The sequence below is a fragment of the Tyto alba genome, unplaced genomic scaffold, assembly GCF_018691265.1.
Source record: "Tyto alba isolate M040663 unplaced genomic scaffold, T.alba_DEE_v4.0 Super-Scaffold_23, whole genome shotgun sequence".
Lineage (NCBI taxonomy): Eukaryota > Metazoa > Chordata > Aves > Strigiformes > Tytonidae > Tyto > Tyto alba.
Window position 1 is genome coordinate 27,444,147 of NW_024881297.1, and position 11,744 is coordinate 27,455,890.

Genomic DNA, 11,744 nt, shown 5'->3' on the forward strand with positions numbered 1-11,744 from the left:
GCGTCGAACGTCGGGCGTTTTCATCCGAGCGTTTTCGTTAGAGCGCCGAACGTCGGCACCCGCTAGCCGGAGCTGGCAGGGGCTCCGTAAGGCACACCGCGAGATCCTCGCGCAGAAAGGTCCCGCACAGACGCCGGTTGCGGTGCAGCGTTCTCGCCTCCGAACCGCTCCGGCGCGCGGAGCAATCCGCGCCTCGCCACTCCCGCCTGCCGACCGAAACGCGGGACTGCAGCCGCGCGTTCGCGGTGCGGGCGCGTTCGCGGTGCGGGCGCGCTCTGCCGCGATCGCCGCTGCCGTCCGCGGTTAACGGCAACGCGACGCTGCGGTGCCCGCGGTTTTGCTGCTGCCGCCGCCGCCGCCGCCGCGCCCGTCGCCGCCTCCCGGTGAGGAACCGCCGCCCCCCCCACCCCCGCCGCGCCGAACTGCAGAGCCGGTGCCGCCCCTGGGCACGCGCCGCCCGCCGGGCGCTCCCCGCTGCTGCCGCCTCCGCCGCCACCCGGTGGGCGAAGCGCGGTACTGCAGCCCGGCGTCCGCGCGCCGGCTCTGGCCCCTCCGGCGCGCCGTCGGCCGCCGGCGCAGGCGCCGTGCCCGGGAAAGAGAGGAGCGCGGCGGCGGGTGGCGGCTGCCGGTGAGGCGAGCGAGCCCCTTGGGCGGGTGTGGGGGTGTCTCCTGGGGGCGGGGGGGGGACGGGAAGCTGCACCCGCTCTGCTGCGGCAGGCGAGCCTCGCCAGCGCAGCCCCGGGGAGTCCCCTGAGAGCGGGAAGGGGGAAAGGGGGCGGGCGTCCCCAACTCGCCGGAGATCCCCTTGAGCCGCCCCCGCCCCGCTCGCCCCCTGCAGCTGCCCTCAGCTCCAGCCCCTCCCCTGAAGCCTGTCCCGTAGCCCCAGGCCCCCCGCAAACCCTGTCGTGAGGGCAGCGAGCTGGCCCGCGACTGCATTTCCAGCAGCCCCTGCGGAAGGAGGGGCCGTGGCCAGGGGTGGGCTCTGGCGCTGACAATCTCTGTTTCTTCTTTCCCTCTTGCGGAGGCTGCGCTGAGGATGCGGTTGTCCGTTCCTCCCCTGGGGATGCTGCTGGCTGCACCCGCCTCAGGCTTGCGTGGGGCTGTCTCTGCCCGGCCTCGTGCACTTTGCGGCGTGGGGGCAAAAAGGAACAGGCGGAGCGCTGGCTGGCGGTGGGCAGGAGTTGCCGTGGCTGGCGCTGGAGAGGCCAGAGAAAGGCAAAGGGGACTAAACGGGTGGCCGTGCAGCCGGCAGCTGCTTCCCGCTGCAGGATGAGAGAGCCAGCCTCTCCGGGTGAGGAAGGATCCCGCTTTGCAGTCTGCAGCAGCTCAGACCACCAACGTGCACCGCAGGGTCTGTATGTCTCACTGAAAGCGCGGTACAGCCACGCAGTGCACGAGCGAGCGGGGCTATGTGCGTAGGAGGCCTCGTCTCGTAAGAGCTGAGGCACCCCCGTGTTCTCTTAGGTGGAGGACAGCCGAGCGCCTGGAGCTAGAGAAGAGGAAGGGGGGTGGGAAGGAGAAAGAAGCGTCTGAACCGGCAGATTCTCCCGGCAGCTCCAAGAGCGAGAGCTGCTGCGGTGAGTCCCAGGCCCGCGGGGCCCTGTCGCCCCTCTTGCATGTCCCGGGCCCTCCCCTGGCCTCTTCTCTTTCCCATGCTGCTGTGATTTTCTTCGTTTCCCTTTACCTCTCAGTTCTTCTGTCCTGCTCCCTCTTCCTCTCTCTTGTTCTACCACTCTCTTTTCTTTTTCTCTCTGTGCTTTTGTCTTGCTCCCTCTTCTTCCTTTTTTTATCCTCTGTCTCTTGTCCTGCAACCCACTGGTGTTTTTCTGCTCTCCAGGTGTCTGTCCTGCTACCCGTCCTAGGCTTTTCCCCCTTCTTGTCTGTTCTGCTCCCTCTCTCTTATTCTTGCCTGTCTTTCACTTTGTCCTGCTTCCCTGTCCCTTTTTCCTTTCTCCGTATCACCTTGTCTTGCTCTCTTGTCTTGGTTGGACAATCTCTGTCCTTCTCCTTGGCCTTCTTTTTCCCCCTCCGTATCATCCTCTGTCCTTCTTCCTGTCTGTCTTTTTTCTCTTTCTGTCCTTCCCCCCCGGTGCTTCTTTCTCCAGTTCTTGCTCCTGCTCTCTGCTGTCTGTCCTTCCCTTTCTCCCTCCCTCTTTCTTTGACGTTACCCCCACGCTCCTCATTGTCTCTCCACCCCTCTGTCCCGCTTCCTATCTCTCATTTTCCATTTCCCTGTCCTGCTTTTGGTCTCTGTCTTTCCCCTGGCTCTGCGTCCTGTCATTCTTCCCGTTGCTCTGGCTTGCTCTCTATCCCAGTGTTCTTCTCCCCAACCCTCCCTTTTTCTCGGATTTCCATCTTCTTGCTTCCCGTCCCTCACTTCTTTTCTGTACCCCGCTCTCCTTCCCCTGTCCCTCTGCCTCTGGCCTGCTGCTGGTCCCTGGTTTGTCTTTCTCTCTCTGTCTCCCCCTCTCTGTCTGGGCTCTGTCACTCCCTCTCTCCGTCACTCTCTCCTTCATGCAACCCGTATCTTTCTCTCTCTGTCCCTCTGCCCCTAATGCTTCTTTCTCCGTCTCTCACTCCTGCTCTCTGACCCTTTCTAACTCTCACTGTCCATCTGTCCCGCTTCTTCTCTCGGGTTATTCTGCTTTTATCCCTCTGCCTGTCTCACTCTTTCTAGTTATCTCCCCTTGTACAGCCGTCTGTACCTTTTTCTCTGCCCTACTCTGGCCCTACTTTTCCTTCCTCTCTCTCTGCCCAGCAGCCCATCTCTGTATTTTTTTCCCTCCTTCACCTCTTTGTCTTCATTTGCATCTGGTTCACCCCCTTCTGCTGCCCCCAGTCCCTCTGTCACGTTCCTTGTCCTGCTTCTTGTCTTTCCACATCCGGTGCTCTCTCCCCACTTTTCCCTCTCTCTCCCTCCTTCCTTTTCCCTCCTCCTTTCTCTCTGCGTCCCGTTGTCCTGTCGCTCATCTCTCTTTTTTCCTTCCATTCCTCTGTCCTGCTCCCTGTCCCTTCCTTCTCTGTCAATCCCTCTGTCCTGTTGCCTAGCGTGACTTTTGCTGTCTGCACCCCACTGCACTGCTTCTCATTCATCTCTTTCATCTCGGTTTTCCTGTCCTGCTCTGCAGCAGTGTATCTTCATTCTCCAGCTCTCTGACCTGCTCCCTGCCCCCTTCTTTTCCACTCTGCCCTTCTTTCCCCCTCTCTACACCTCTGTCTGAAAGCTCGTGTCCTGCTGCCTGTCCCTCTCTGGCTACAACCCACAGGCCCACTCCCTGTGCCTCTCTTTGCACCGCTGTCGCTGTCCTTGTCCCTCTTTTCTTTCTCCCTCCATCTCTCTGTCCCGCTGGCCATGTCTATCCAGGTCTCTTTCTGGTTTTTCTCCTCTCTTGGTTCCTCTGCTTTTCTTCCTGTCCCTATTTTCTTTCTCTCCTCATCCCTCTGCCCTTCTTTGTGTTTCCACCCCCTCGCTCCCGCAGTGCCCTGCTGTGGGTTACCCATCCTTCTCCCTGTTGTTTTTTTTCCCCCCTCGCTCTATTCCTCTTTCCTGCTCCCTAGATACTTTTTTTTTTTTTTTTTAATTCTCTGTGTTTCTGTTATTCCGCCCATTGCTATTTTTTAATTCTCCACCTCTCCTGGTCCCCATCCTCCCCTTTCCCGCTCTCTCATTCTTTTCTCTTCCCTGTACCTCTGCTTTTCTCTCTCCTTGCATCCTACTTCCTCCCTCCCTCCCTCTTTCCCTCCCTCCCTCTCTCTCATGCTGTCCTCCTCACCATCCCTCTCTTGCAGGACACTAGAAGAGAGGAGAAAAGTGGCAGTGCCGCTTTTTCTTTCTACCTTTCTGATGTGTGTGTCCCCCAGTCCCTGCCTTTTCCAAGTGCCGGTCTTTCTCTCTAGATACTTCTGTCATTCTCCTCCTCTGGCTGCTCTTGCTCTTTTTCTCTCTCTCCGGCTATTCTGTTGCCCATTTCTACTTTTTCCCTTTCCATCCCTTTGTCCTGCTTTCTTGTCCTTGTTAGTCTTTCCCTTTGTTCCTCCTCCTGTCTGTCTCTGCTCTCACTGGCTCTCTCACCCAGCATCCTGCTCCCTGTCCCACTCTGTTTTGCACGAGCGTGCTTTCTGGCTCCCTGTCCCTCACCTGGTTTTTATACCCCTCTGTCCTTCCCCTGTCTTTCCTCATCCCTCTGGCCTGCTGCCCATTGCTGTCTTTTTTTTTTTTTTTCCTCTCTATCTCTTTGCCTTGGTATGGTGATACTCGTCTTCTCGCTGTCTCTAGTGTTCCGTTGTCCATCTTTGCCCTGCTCCCTGTCCTTTCTCTCTTCTCTCCTCTGTCATCCCCTTAACTTTTTGTCTGTATATGCTGTGCTGCTGCCTGTCCCATTGTTTCTTGCCCCATCCCTCTGTCCAGCTGTTCTGCTCTCCACTCGTCATTTCCTCTCTCTTTCCCTCTGTCCTACTCCTGCACTTAGCACGCGAGTGAGCGGGGCTGCGTGTTTAGGAAGCTTTGTCTCGTAAGAGCTGTAAGACGCACAGGTATCCTTGTAGGTGGGGGACAGCCAAGTGTCTGGAATTACGGAAGGGGAAGGAAGAACGAGGAAGAAGCATCCCAACTGTCTTGTTCTCTGGGCAGCGCCGAGAGTGAGAGCTGCAGTGAGTCCTGGGCCCTTGGGGCCTTATTCCTCCCCTTGTGTGTCCCGGTCCCTCCCTGCCCCTCCCCTGGTCCTCTCGCTTTCCCACACAGCTGCTATTTTTTTTTCTTTCTGCCTCCACTTCACTCCGAGTGGCCCCCTGCCCCCATCTTTTAGGTCCTCCCTCTCTCTGCCCTGTAGTCTGTGGCTATTTTTCCCTTCTCCGTATTTCTCTGTCCGGCTCCTGGCCACTATTTTTGCATTCCTCCCTCTCTGTCCTGTAGCCCATCAGTATTTTTGCTCTCTGGAATTCTCTGTCCTGTTTGCTATCCCTGGTGTTCATTCTTCCCTCTCAGCTCTGGAGCATGTCACAAGTCTATTTCTCTCTCCCGCCTCTCTTTACCCTGCTTCCTGCCCGTCATTTCGAGGTCTTTCCTCTCTGTCCTGTCACCCATTGCCTTTTGCCATTTTTTTTTTTTTTTTCCTTTCTCCATCTCACTCTGTCTTGCTCCCTGTCCCCGTTTTTCTAAGTCTTCCCTCTCCCCCCACTACCCTGTCACTATAATTTTCTTTCCCCGTTGTTGTGGTTTGAGCCCAGAGGGTGACAGACTGCCACGCAGCTGCTCGCTCGCCCCTTCCCCCTCAGGAATGGAAAGGAGAAAATAAAGCAAAAGGCTCGGAGATCAAGGTAAGGACAGGGAGGAATGACTCATCGGCTATGGTCATGGGCAAAAGACAGACTTGTTAGGGGAAGGAAAGGAACATCGATTTAATTCAAATGACAGCAACATGTAGCAAATGGAGTAGGACGATGAGAAGTATAACCACATCTTAAAAACACCTTCCCCCCCACCCCTCCCTTCCTTCCAGGCTCAGCTTTGCTCCCGATTTCTCTACCTCCTGCCCCGCAGCAGGGCGGGGAACGGCTGTTGCGGTCAGTTGGCCACACGTTGTTTCTACTGCTCCTTCCTCCTCAGGGGGAGGACTCCTCGTGCTGTTCCCCTGCTCCAGCATGGCGTCCCTCTCCCAGGAGATGGTCCTCCCTGAACTTTCTCTCACACGAGTCCTTCCTGCGGGCTGTGGCTCTTCCTGAACTGCTCCTGCGTGGGTCCCTCCTGCGCATCGCAGTCCTCTCGGCGACAAAGTACAACGGCGGTGGGGGCTTCCCTCAGACTCCCAGCATTCTTCTTCAGGAGCAGCCACCTGCTCCGGCCAGCGGGTTTCCTCCACGGGCTGCAGGTGGGCATCTGCTCCGCCAGCGACTTCCATGGGCTGCAGGGGGACAGCAGCTCCACCGCACCCATCCCCACCCTCCTCCTCCTCCTCCTCCTCCTCCTCCTCCCCCCTTCTTCCACTGACCTTGTTTTTGCACAGCGGTCTCCCTCACAACTCCCACTCATCCTCCCAGGTTCCCCTTCTTCAATGTTAGCTCGGAGGCATGGCCACTGTGGCTACTTGGCGTGGACTTGACCAGAGGTGGGTCCCACTTGGAGCCGGCAGAGCTTGGTGGAGGTCCTCACGAGGGCCAGTGCTGTAGCCCCTTCCCCCGCTGCCAAAACCCCCGGCTGCACACACAAGCAAACCCAACACACCCATCTCGGTTTGTCTGGCTCCCAGTCTCTCCTTCATTCTTCCCTCTCTGTTGTGTCACCCGTCACTTCTTTCCTCCCTCCCTCCGTCTATCTCACTGTCCCCATTTTTAAACTCTCCTTCTCTGCCTGGTAGCTAGATGCAGCTTTTTTCTTTGTCTGTCTCTCTGTCCAACTCCCTGCCTCCAATTTTTAATTCTACCCTCTCTCTCTCTGAAAGCCTGTCAGGACTTTTTCCTCTTCTCAGTCTTTCTGCCCGTTTTTTAATTCCTCCCTCTCTGCCCTGTTACCTGGCAGCATTTTTATTGACTCCATGTCTCTCAGTCTGGCTCGAGATCCTGATTTTTGACATTCTTCCCTCTCTGCCCCGTAGCCTGGTGCAGTTTTGAGGTTTTTTTCCCCCATTCCCCATTGCTCTTTGTCCGGCTCCCTGTCCCCGCTTTTTGATTCTTCCCTCTCTGCCCCACGGCCTGTTGCTGTCTGCCCTTTCTCAGTCTCTTTCTGTCCAGCTCCCGGTCCCGTCCTTTTTGAAGTTCCTCCCTCTGTCTCGGAGCCCATCGTGGTTTTTCCCTTCTGCATTGCTGGCTCTCTGGCTGGCTCCCGCTCCCTGTTTCTGTTTCCTCCTTGTGGGCTCTTTAGCCTGTGGCGATTTTACTTCCTGCTCTCTGTCTGACTCTGGATCCCAATTTTTTAATTCCTCCTTCTCTTTACAGTAGCCTGTCTTTCTGGGCTTTATCCCCTCTTTATCTATCTCCCTCCCACTGTCTGGCTCCCAGTCCTGATGTTTTAATGCTTCCCTCTCTGCCTTCTAGCTGTTACTGTACTTCCTGTAAGTGTTGCTCTGTGTCTGGCTCCTCGTCCCTCTCTTTTCATTCTTCTTCCTCGGAGCCCATCAGTACACCTGTCTTTTACTGTCTCTCTCTAACCAGCTCCGGATCCCTGTTTCTTCCTTCTTCCCTCTACCTGCCCGGTAGCCACTATTTTTATTTTCTCCATCTCTTGCTGCCCAGCGCCAGATCCCTGCTTTTTCATTCCTCAGCCTCTGTCCCATAGCCCTGTGGTTTCTCGTCTTTCTCTGGCTCTCTTTGTCTGGCTCCCTGTCCCTGTTGTTCCGTTTCTTCCTTCTTGGCCCCGTAGCACGTTGTGATTCTGTTTGTCTCTGCTTCTCCTTTCCCAGCACCCCGTCCCTCCCTTTTCATTGCTCCCTCTCTGCCCTGTTGCCTTTGCGATCTTTTGCCTTTCACTGTCTCTGCGTGGCCAGCTCTGTGTCCCTATATATTAATTCCTCCCTTCTCTGTCCCTATTAATTCCTCCCTCTCCACGCTGTAGCCTCTCGCTTTTTTCAATTTTTGATTTCAGTGTCCCTGGCTCCTCAGCAACCCTATTTTAGAATTCCCCCCCCCTCTTCTTTGTGTACACATCGATATTCTTTCTCCTCTCCGTCTTTTTTTTTTTTCTGTTTCCCTGTCCCTGTTTCTTAATTCTTCCATCTCTGCCCTGCAGCATGTGGGCAGGTGGTTTGTTTTGTATTGTTCCAGCTCCTTGTCCCTTCCCTCCATTGTTTGCTGTCCTGGCTCCCTGTCCCTGTTGCTTTTTCCTCCCTTTGTCGCTTTATTGTCTTTCCCTGTCTCTCTCTCGGTCTGGCTCCCCGCCCCCATTCATTTTTTGTCCCTCTCTGTCGTGCTGCCCACGCCAGGTTTTCTCCGCATCCCCGTCCCGCTCCCCGCCCTTTGTTGTTCTGCCCCGCTCCTTGCCCCTCTTTCTGCTCCCTCTCTTCCTGCTGCTTCTTTCTCCGGAGCCACGTCGGGCTCCCTGTCCCCGTCCTCTCGCCGTCCCGTTCCCTGCCTCATGCTCCCTCGCTACACCCGCCCCGTCGCGCCCTGCTGCCACTTGTCTCCTTTTTTCGAGTGTCCCGGCCCCTGCTCCTCTTGGCCAGCCTCCCCCTCCGCCCAGCAGCCCATTGCTGCGGGAGCTGACCGACCGCTCCTGGCCGGAGCGCTGAGCACGGCTGCGGGAACGACTGCTGCGGCGTCCCAGGGGCGGTGGGAGCCGGGGCAGCCTCGCTGCTGGGCCTTGTTCTGGGTGGGACTGGATCAATTCTTGCCGCCTCCCGCCTGCGTTGTGTCCTTCCACAGCAGCGGGCGAGGGGCTGTGAGGGAGCCCGGGGGGGGGGCAGGAGGGGACGCGGGGGGGGGTAGGAGGGGACCCAGGGCCGGGGTCGGGCCCTGCGGGGGCGCCACCTGCTAGCTGGGAGCCGGTACTGCGGCCGGGGAGCCGCGCATGCGCGGTGGGGGCGCCCTGTGCCGCGCTCGCCACTGCCGCCTGGCGAACGAAGTGCGGTACTGCAGCCCCGGAGCCGCGCATGCGCAGTGGGGGGGGGAGCTCTGCAGCGAGCGTTGTTGCCTCCGAGTTTAACGGCAACGTTCCGGAGCTGCGGCTGCAGCGGGGGCGAAGGTGGGCGGGAGCGCGCGAGCTACCGGAGCGGAGCGGCGGCCCCCGGGGAGAGCCCCGTGGAGGGGGGCGGGGCGGGGGAGCGCCGCTCCGGGTCGCAGCCGGGGACGCTGCGGGGCGGGCTGGCCGGAGCCCCGCTGTGGAGGGCGGGGGGCTGCGCAGGGCGAGCTGCCTCCCGCGGCATGCCGGGAGCTGTAGTCTTGCGGCACTGGGCAGTGGATGGTTATGATGTGCTTACCCCGGAGCATGCCGGGAGCTGTAGTCTTCCGACGGTGGGTGGCCATGCTGGGCTTGCCCCAGGGCTTGCCGGGAGCTGTAGTTTTTACGGACCCGGCTGCCCAACAGCTGCGGTGCTCTCTGTGGGGCACAGCCCCCCCAGCGCCCACTTAAGTGGGCCGAGAGGAGGGGACGAGGTTGGGAACTGCAGGGAAGTGGGTGCTCAGGGATTAGGGGCAGCAAGACCTATCAGCCTCAACCTGACTGAGGTCACTTTAGCGCCATTGACCCCCCCCTCAAAACATGATGTGACCCTGCTTGGGGATCACAACCTCTGGCCCTGCCTCCAAACAACCAGAGAGTTACATGACATTCCCTCTGGAAGGGTGGTTATGGGGGACTTTGGAGGATTTTTTTTTTTATTTTTTTTTTTTCCTTCCTTATCTTACAGAAATAGAAGGGTGTCTGTTGCTCCAGGGGAATCGCCACTCACTGCATTAGCCTCTCTCCTCACTACCATTAGCACTATGGTTATGGTTGTTACTCGTTATTGTTTGTTCTTTCTTCTGAAAAAGCTCCCCCCTCAAAAAAACAAACAAACAAACAAAAAAAATGGGAAAAAAAAAAGAGGAGAGAGAGCAGACATCACCCTGGACTTCTGGGCCGGAGGGGAGGGAAGCATGGTCCCTGTGGACAGGGAACCATGTCCTGGGTACCAGGCCACCAGGCTGGGGACAAAATGAGCTGAATCTGGCCCGGGCTGCTGATGGCAATGGGTTCGGCAGTCCCCAGACAGCCTCCTCCACCTCCATGCACTTGTCAGTGAGGATGAAGCCCACCCCTGTCACAGCACCTGTGCATGGGGAGCCTGAGGGGTAAAGCCCTGAGGTTCTACTGCACATCTGCAGGACCCAGGCATCTACAAAGTCCCCCTCACCAACCCTCCTGGGGGACCCCCCCAGGATCTGAGGAATCCTCCCTCAGACACCCCACTGCCCACCCACAGGATCCAGGAAACCTTTCCCTTCTCCACAGACCCTACTGGGGACCCAGGCATCTGGGCTGCCTCCGTCTCCCACAGGGACTCATCATCATTAATGAGGAGAGACACCGTGACAAGTCTGCATCAGCTCTACCGTGTTTTAACAGCAGGAGGGGGAAAAATTGCACCAGCACAAAGAGATCTAGCTGGGAACACAACATACTCCTCCTCACTCCTTCCATCCCATGTGCCTTTTCCTGTGTGCCTGGACACTTTCATCGACACACGTCAGACCACGATCACAAACTTGTCTCTTCTTACAAACATTGCTTCTCTTTTTTTTTTTCTTTTTACGATTACAGCTCCAGCTCAGAGAATCCTGTATTTTATCCCTTCTCAAAAACATCAAGTCTAGAGTGACCCGTGAAAATTCCCTTACCCCTTTCCCAAGAAGGAAAGGAAAAGGGTCACTTACCGCTGCTAATAAATGACACCTGCCTCCCACAGCCCCTTTCAGGCCTACAGACCTCTGCTTGTCCCCAGCAGACCCCCAGGTACGAGGACACCTCCCTACCCTCGGGCTGCGACCCACCCCCGGCACAGCTAAGCCACATCACCTCTCCCACCACAGAAACTCGGCACAGCTGCGGTACGATACACCCCGACCAGCGGCACCGCCGGGACCAGCTCCGCCCCGTGTGTCGCAGGGCGGCGTTTCTTCTGCTGCTTCAGCGCTTTCCCCCACCCAAACCAACGCCCACCCGAGGGGCAGCGACCGGGCTGCCGCGCCGACGAGAACCGTGACGGGGCTGTGCGGCGGCTCCGACCGGCGGGCCGCGGGAGCGGCTCCCGGCATGCCGCGCGGAGGGGCGGGGCTTTCCCGGCATGCCGCGCGGAGGGGCGGGGCTTTCCCGGCATGCCGCGCGGAGGGGCGGGGCTTTCCCGGCCCGCCGCGAGCGCGTGCTTCGGGCTGACGCCGAGCCGTCGCCATGGAAACCCCGGCTCCCGGGGACGAGCGCGGGGGATCCCGTTCACCGTCTGGAGGACGGGCCCGCAGGCCGCGGAGGAGGAGCGGGAGCAAGAACCGCAACCCGGAGCGCTCCCCGCCGGCCTGAGGCGCAGCCCCGTGGGGCAGGATGGTGCTCGGGGCACCGAGGAAACCCCTGGGGTCGGGAAAGCGCCAGGGCCTGCAGAGACCCTGCCGCACCTGGGATGCCCCAGAAAGCCCCCGAGACTGTGGCTGGACACCTCCAGGCCCTGCAAGATGTCCAGTCGGTCTGAGAACGGGCCCACGGATCAGGAAAGAGGCTCTTGAGCATGACTTTGAGGTTCTGGAAAGGCCCAGAGAATCTGCAGCAGCCTTGTAATAGCTGGGAACATCCTAGCACACCTAGAGCAACTCAAGCAGCACAGACATCCACTCAGAGACCCGGAGAACAGCCTCAGCAATGCACTAAAAGATTGGAAAGAGCCCTGGAGCATCCCCAGAGACACCAGGATGACCTAAACCACCCAATGTAAACGTTTTAAATGCCCAGTGTTGCCCTGGAGGCACCGAGTGTGCCCTTAGGGGCCTCAGGAAGCCCAGCCAGCTTGCAGAAGCAGCAAGGCAGCCCTCAGAAAGAACACTGGAGAACACATAGCAGCTCAGAGCCATCAAAAGGCCGCCCAGTGATGCCAGAAAATCCCAAGCAGCCCCAAACACACCTATAAAGTCCCAGAGACCCTACAAAGGGTCCACAGTGCTGAGCAGCCATGGAGGTGCCAAGGTGGCACCCTAATGCCTAAGGCAGAGCCCAGAGATGCCAAGACGCTCTGAAGGAAACGCCTCAGATCTAGGTGTAGCCCCAGAGGCACTGAGCCGTACCTTGAGACTAT

At 58.3% G+C, this 11,744-nt stretch overlaps 1 protein-coding gene across 1 annotated transcript; it reads left to right on the forward strand.

Annotated features, from left to right (window-relative positions):
• The first annotated feature begins 584 nt into the window (after positions 1–584).
• LOC122153806 lies at positions 585–6,224 on the forward strand. Its single transcript, XM_042796969.1, has 7 exons — positions 585–628; positions 1,025–1,376; positions 1,465–1,577; positions 4,546–4,650; positions 5,222–5,316; positions 5,606–5,867; positions 6,037–6,224. The coding sequence occupies exons 2-7, from the start codon at positions 1,270–1,272 to the stop codon at positions 6,096–6,098; spliced, it is 744 nt and encodes a 247-aa protein (XP_042652903.1). The 5' UTR covers positions 585–628; positions 1,025–1,269; the 3' UTR covers positions 6,099–6,224.
• The last annotated feature ends 5,520 nt before the right edge of the window (positions 6,225–11,744 follow it).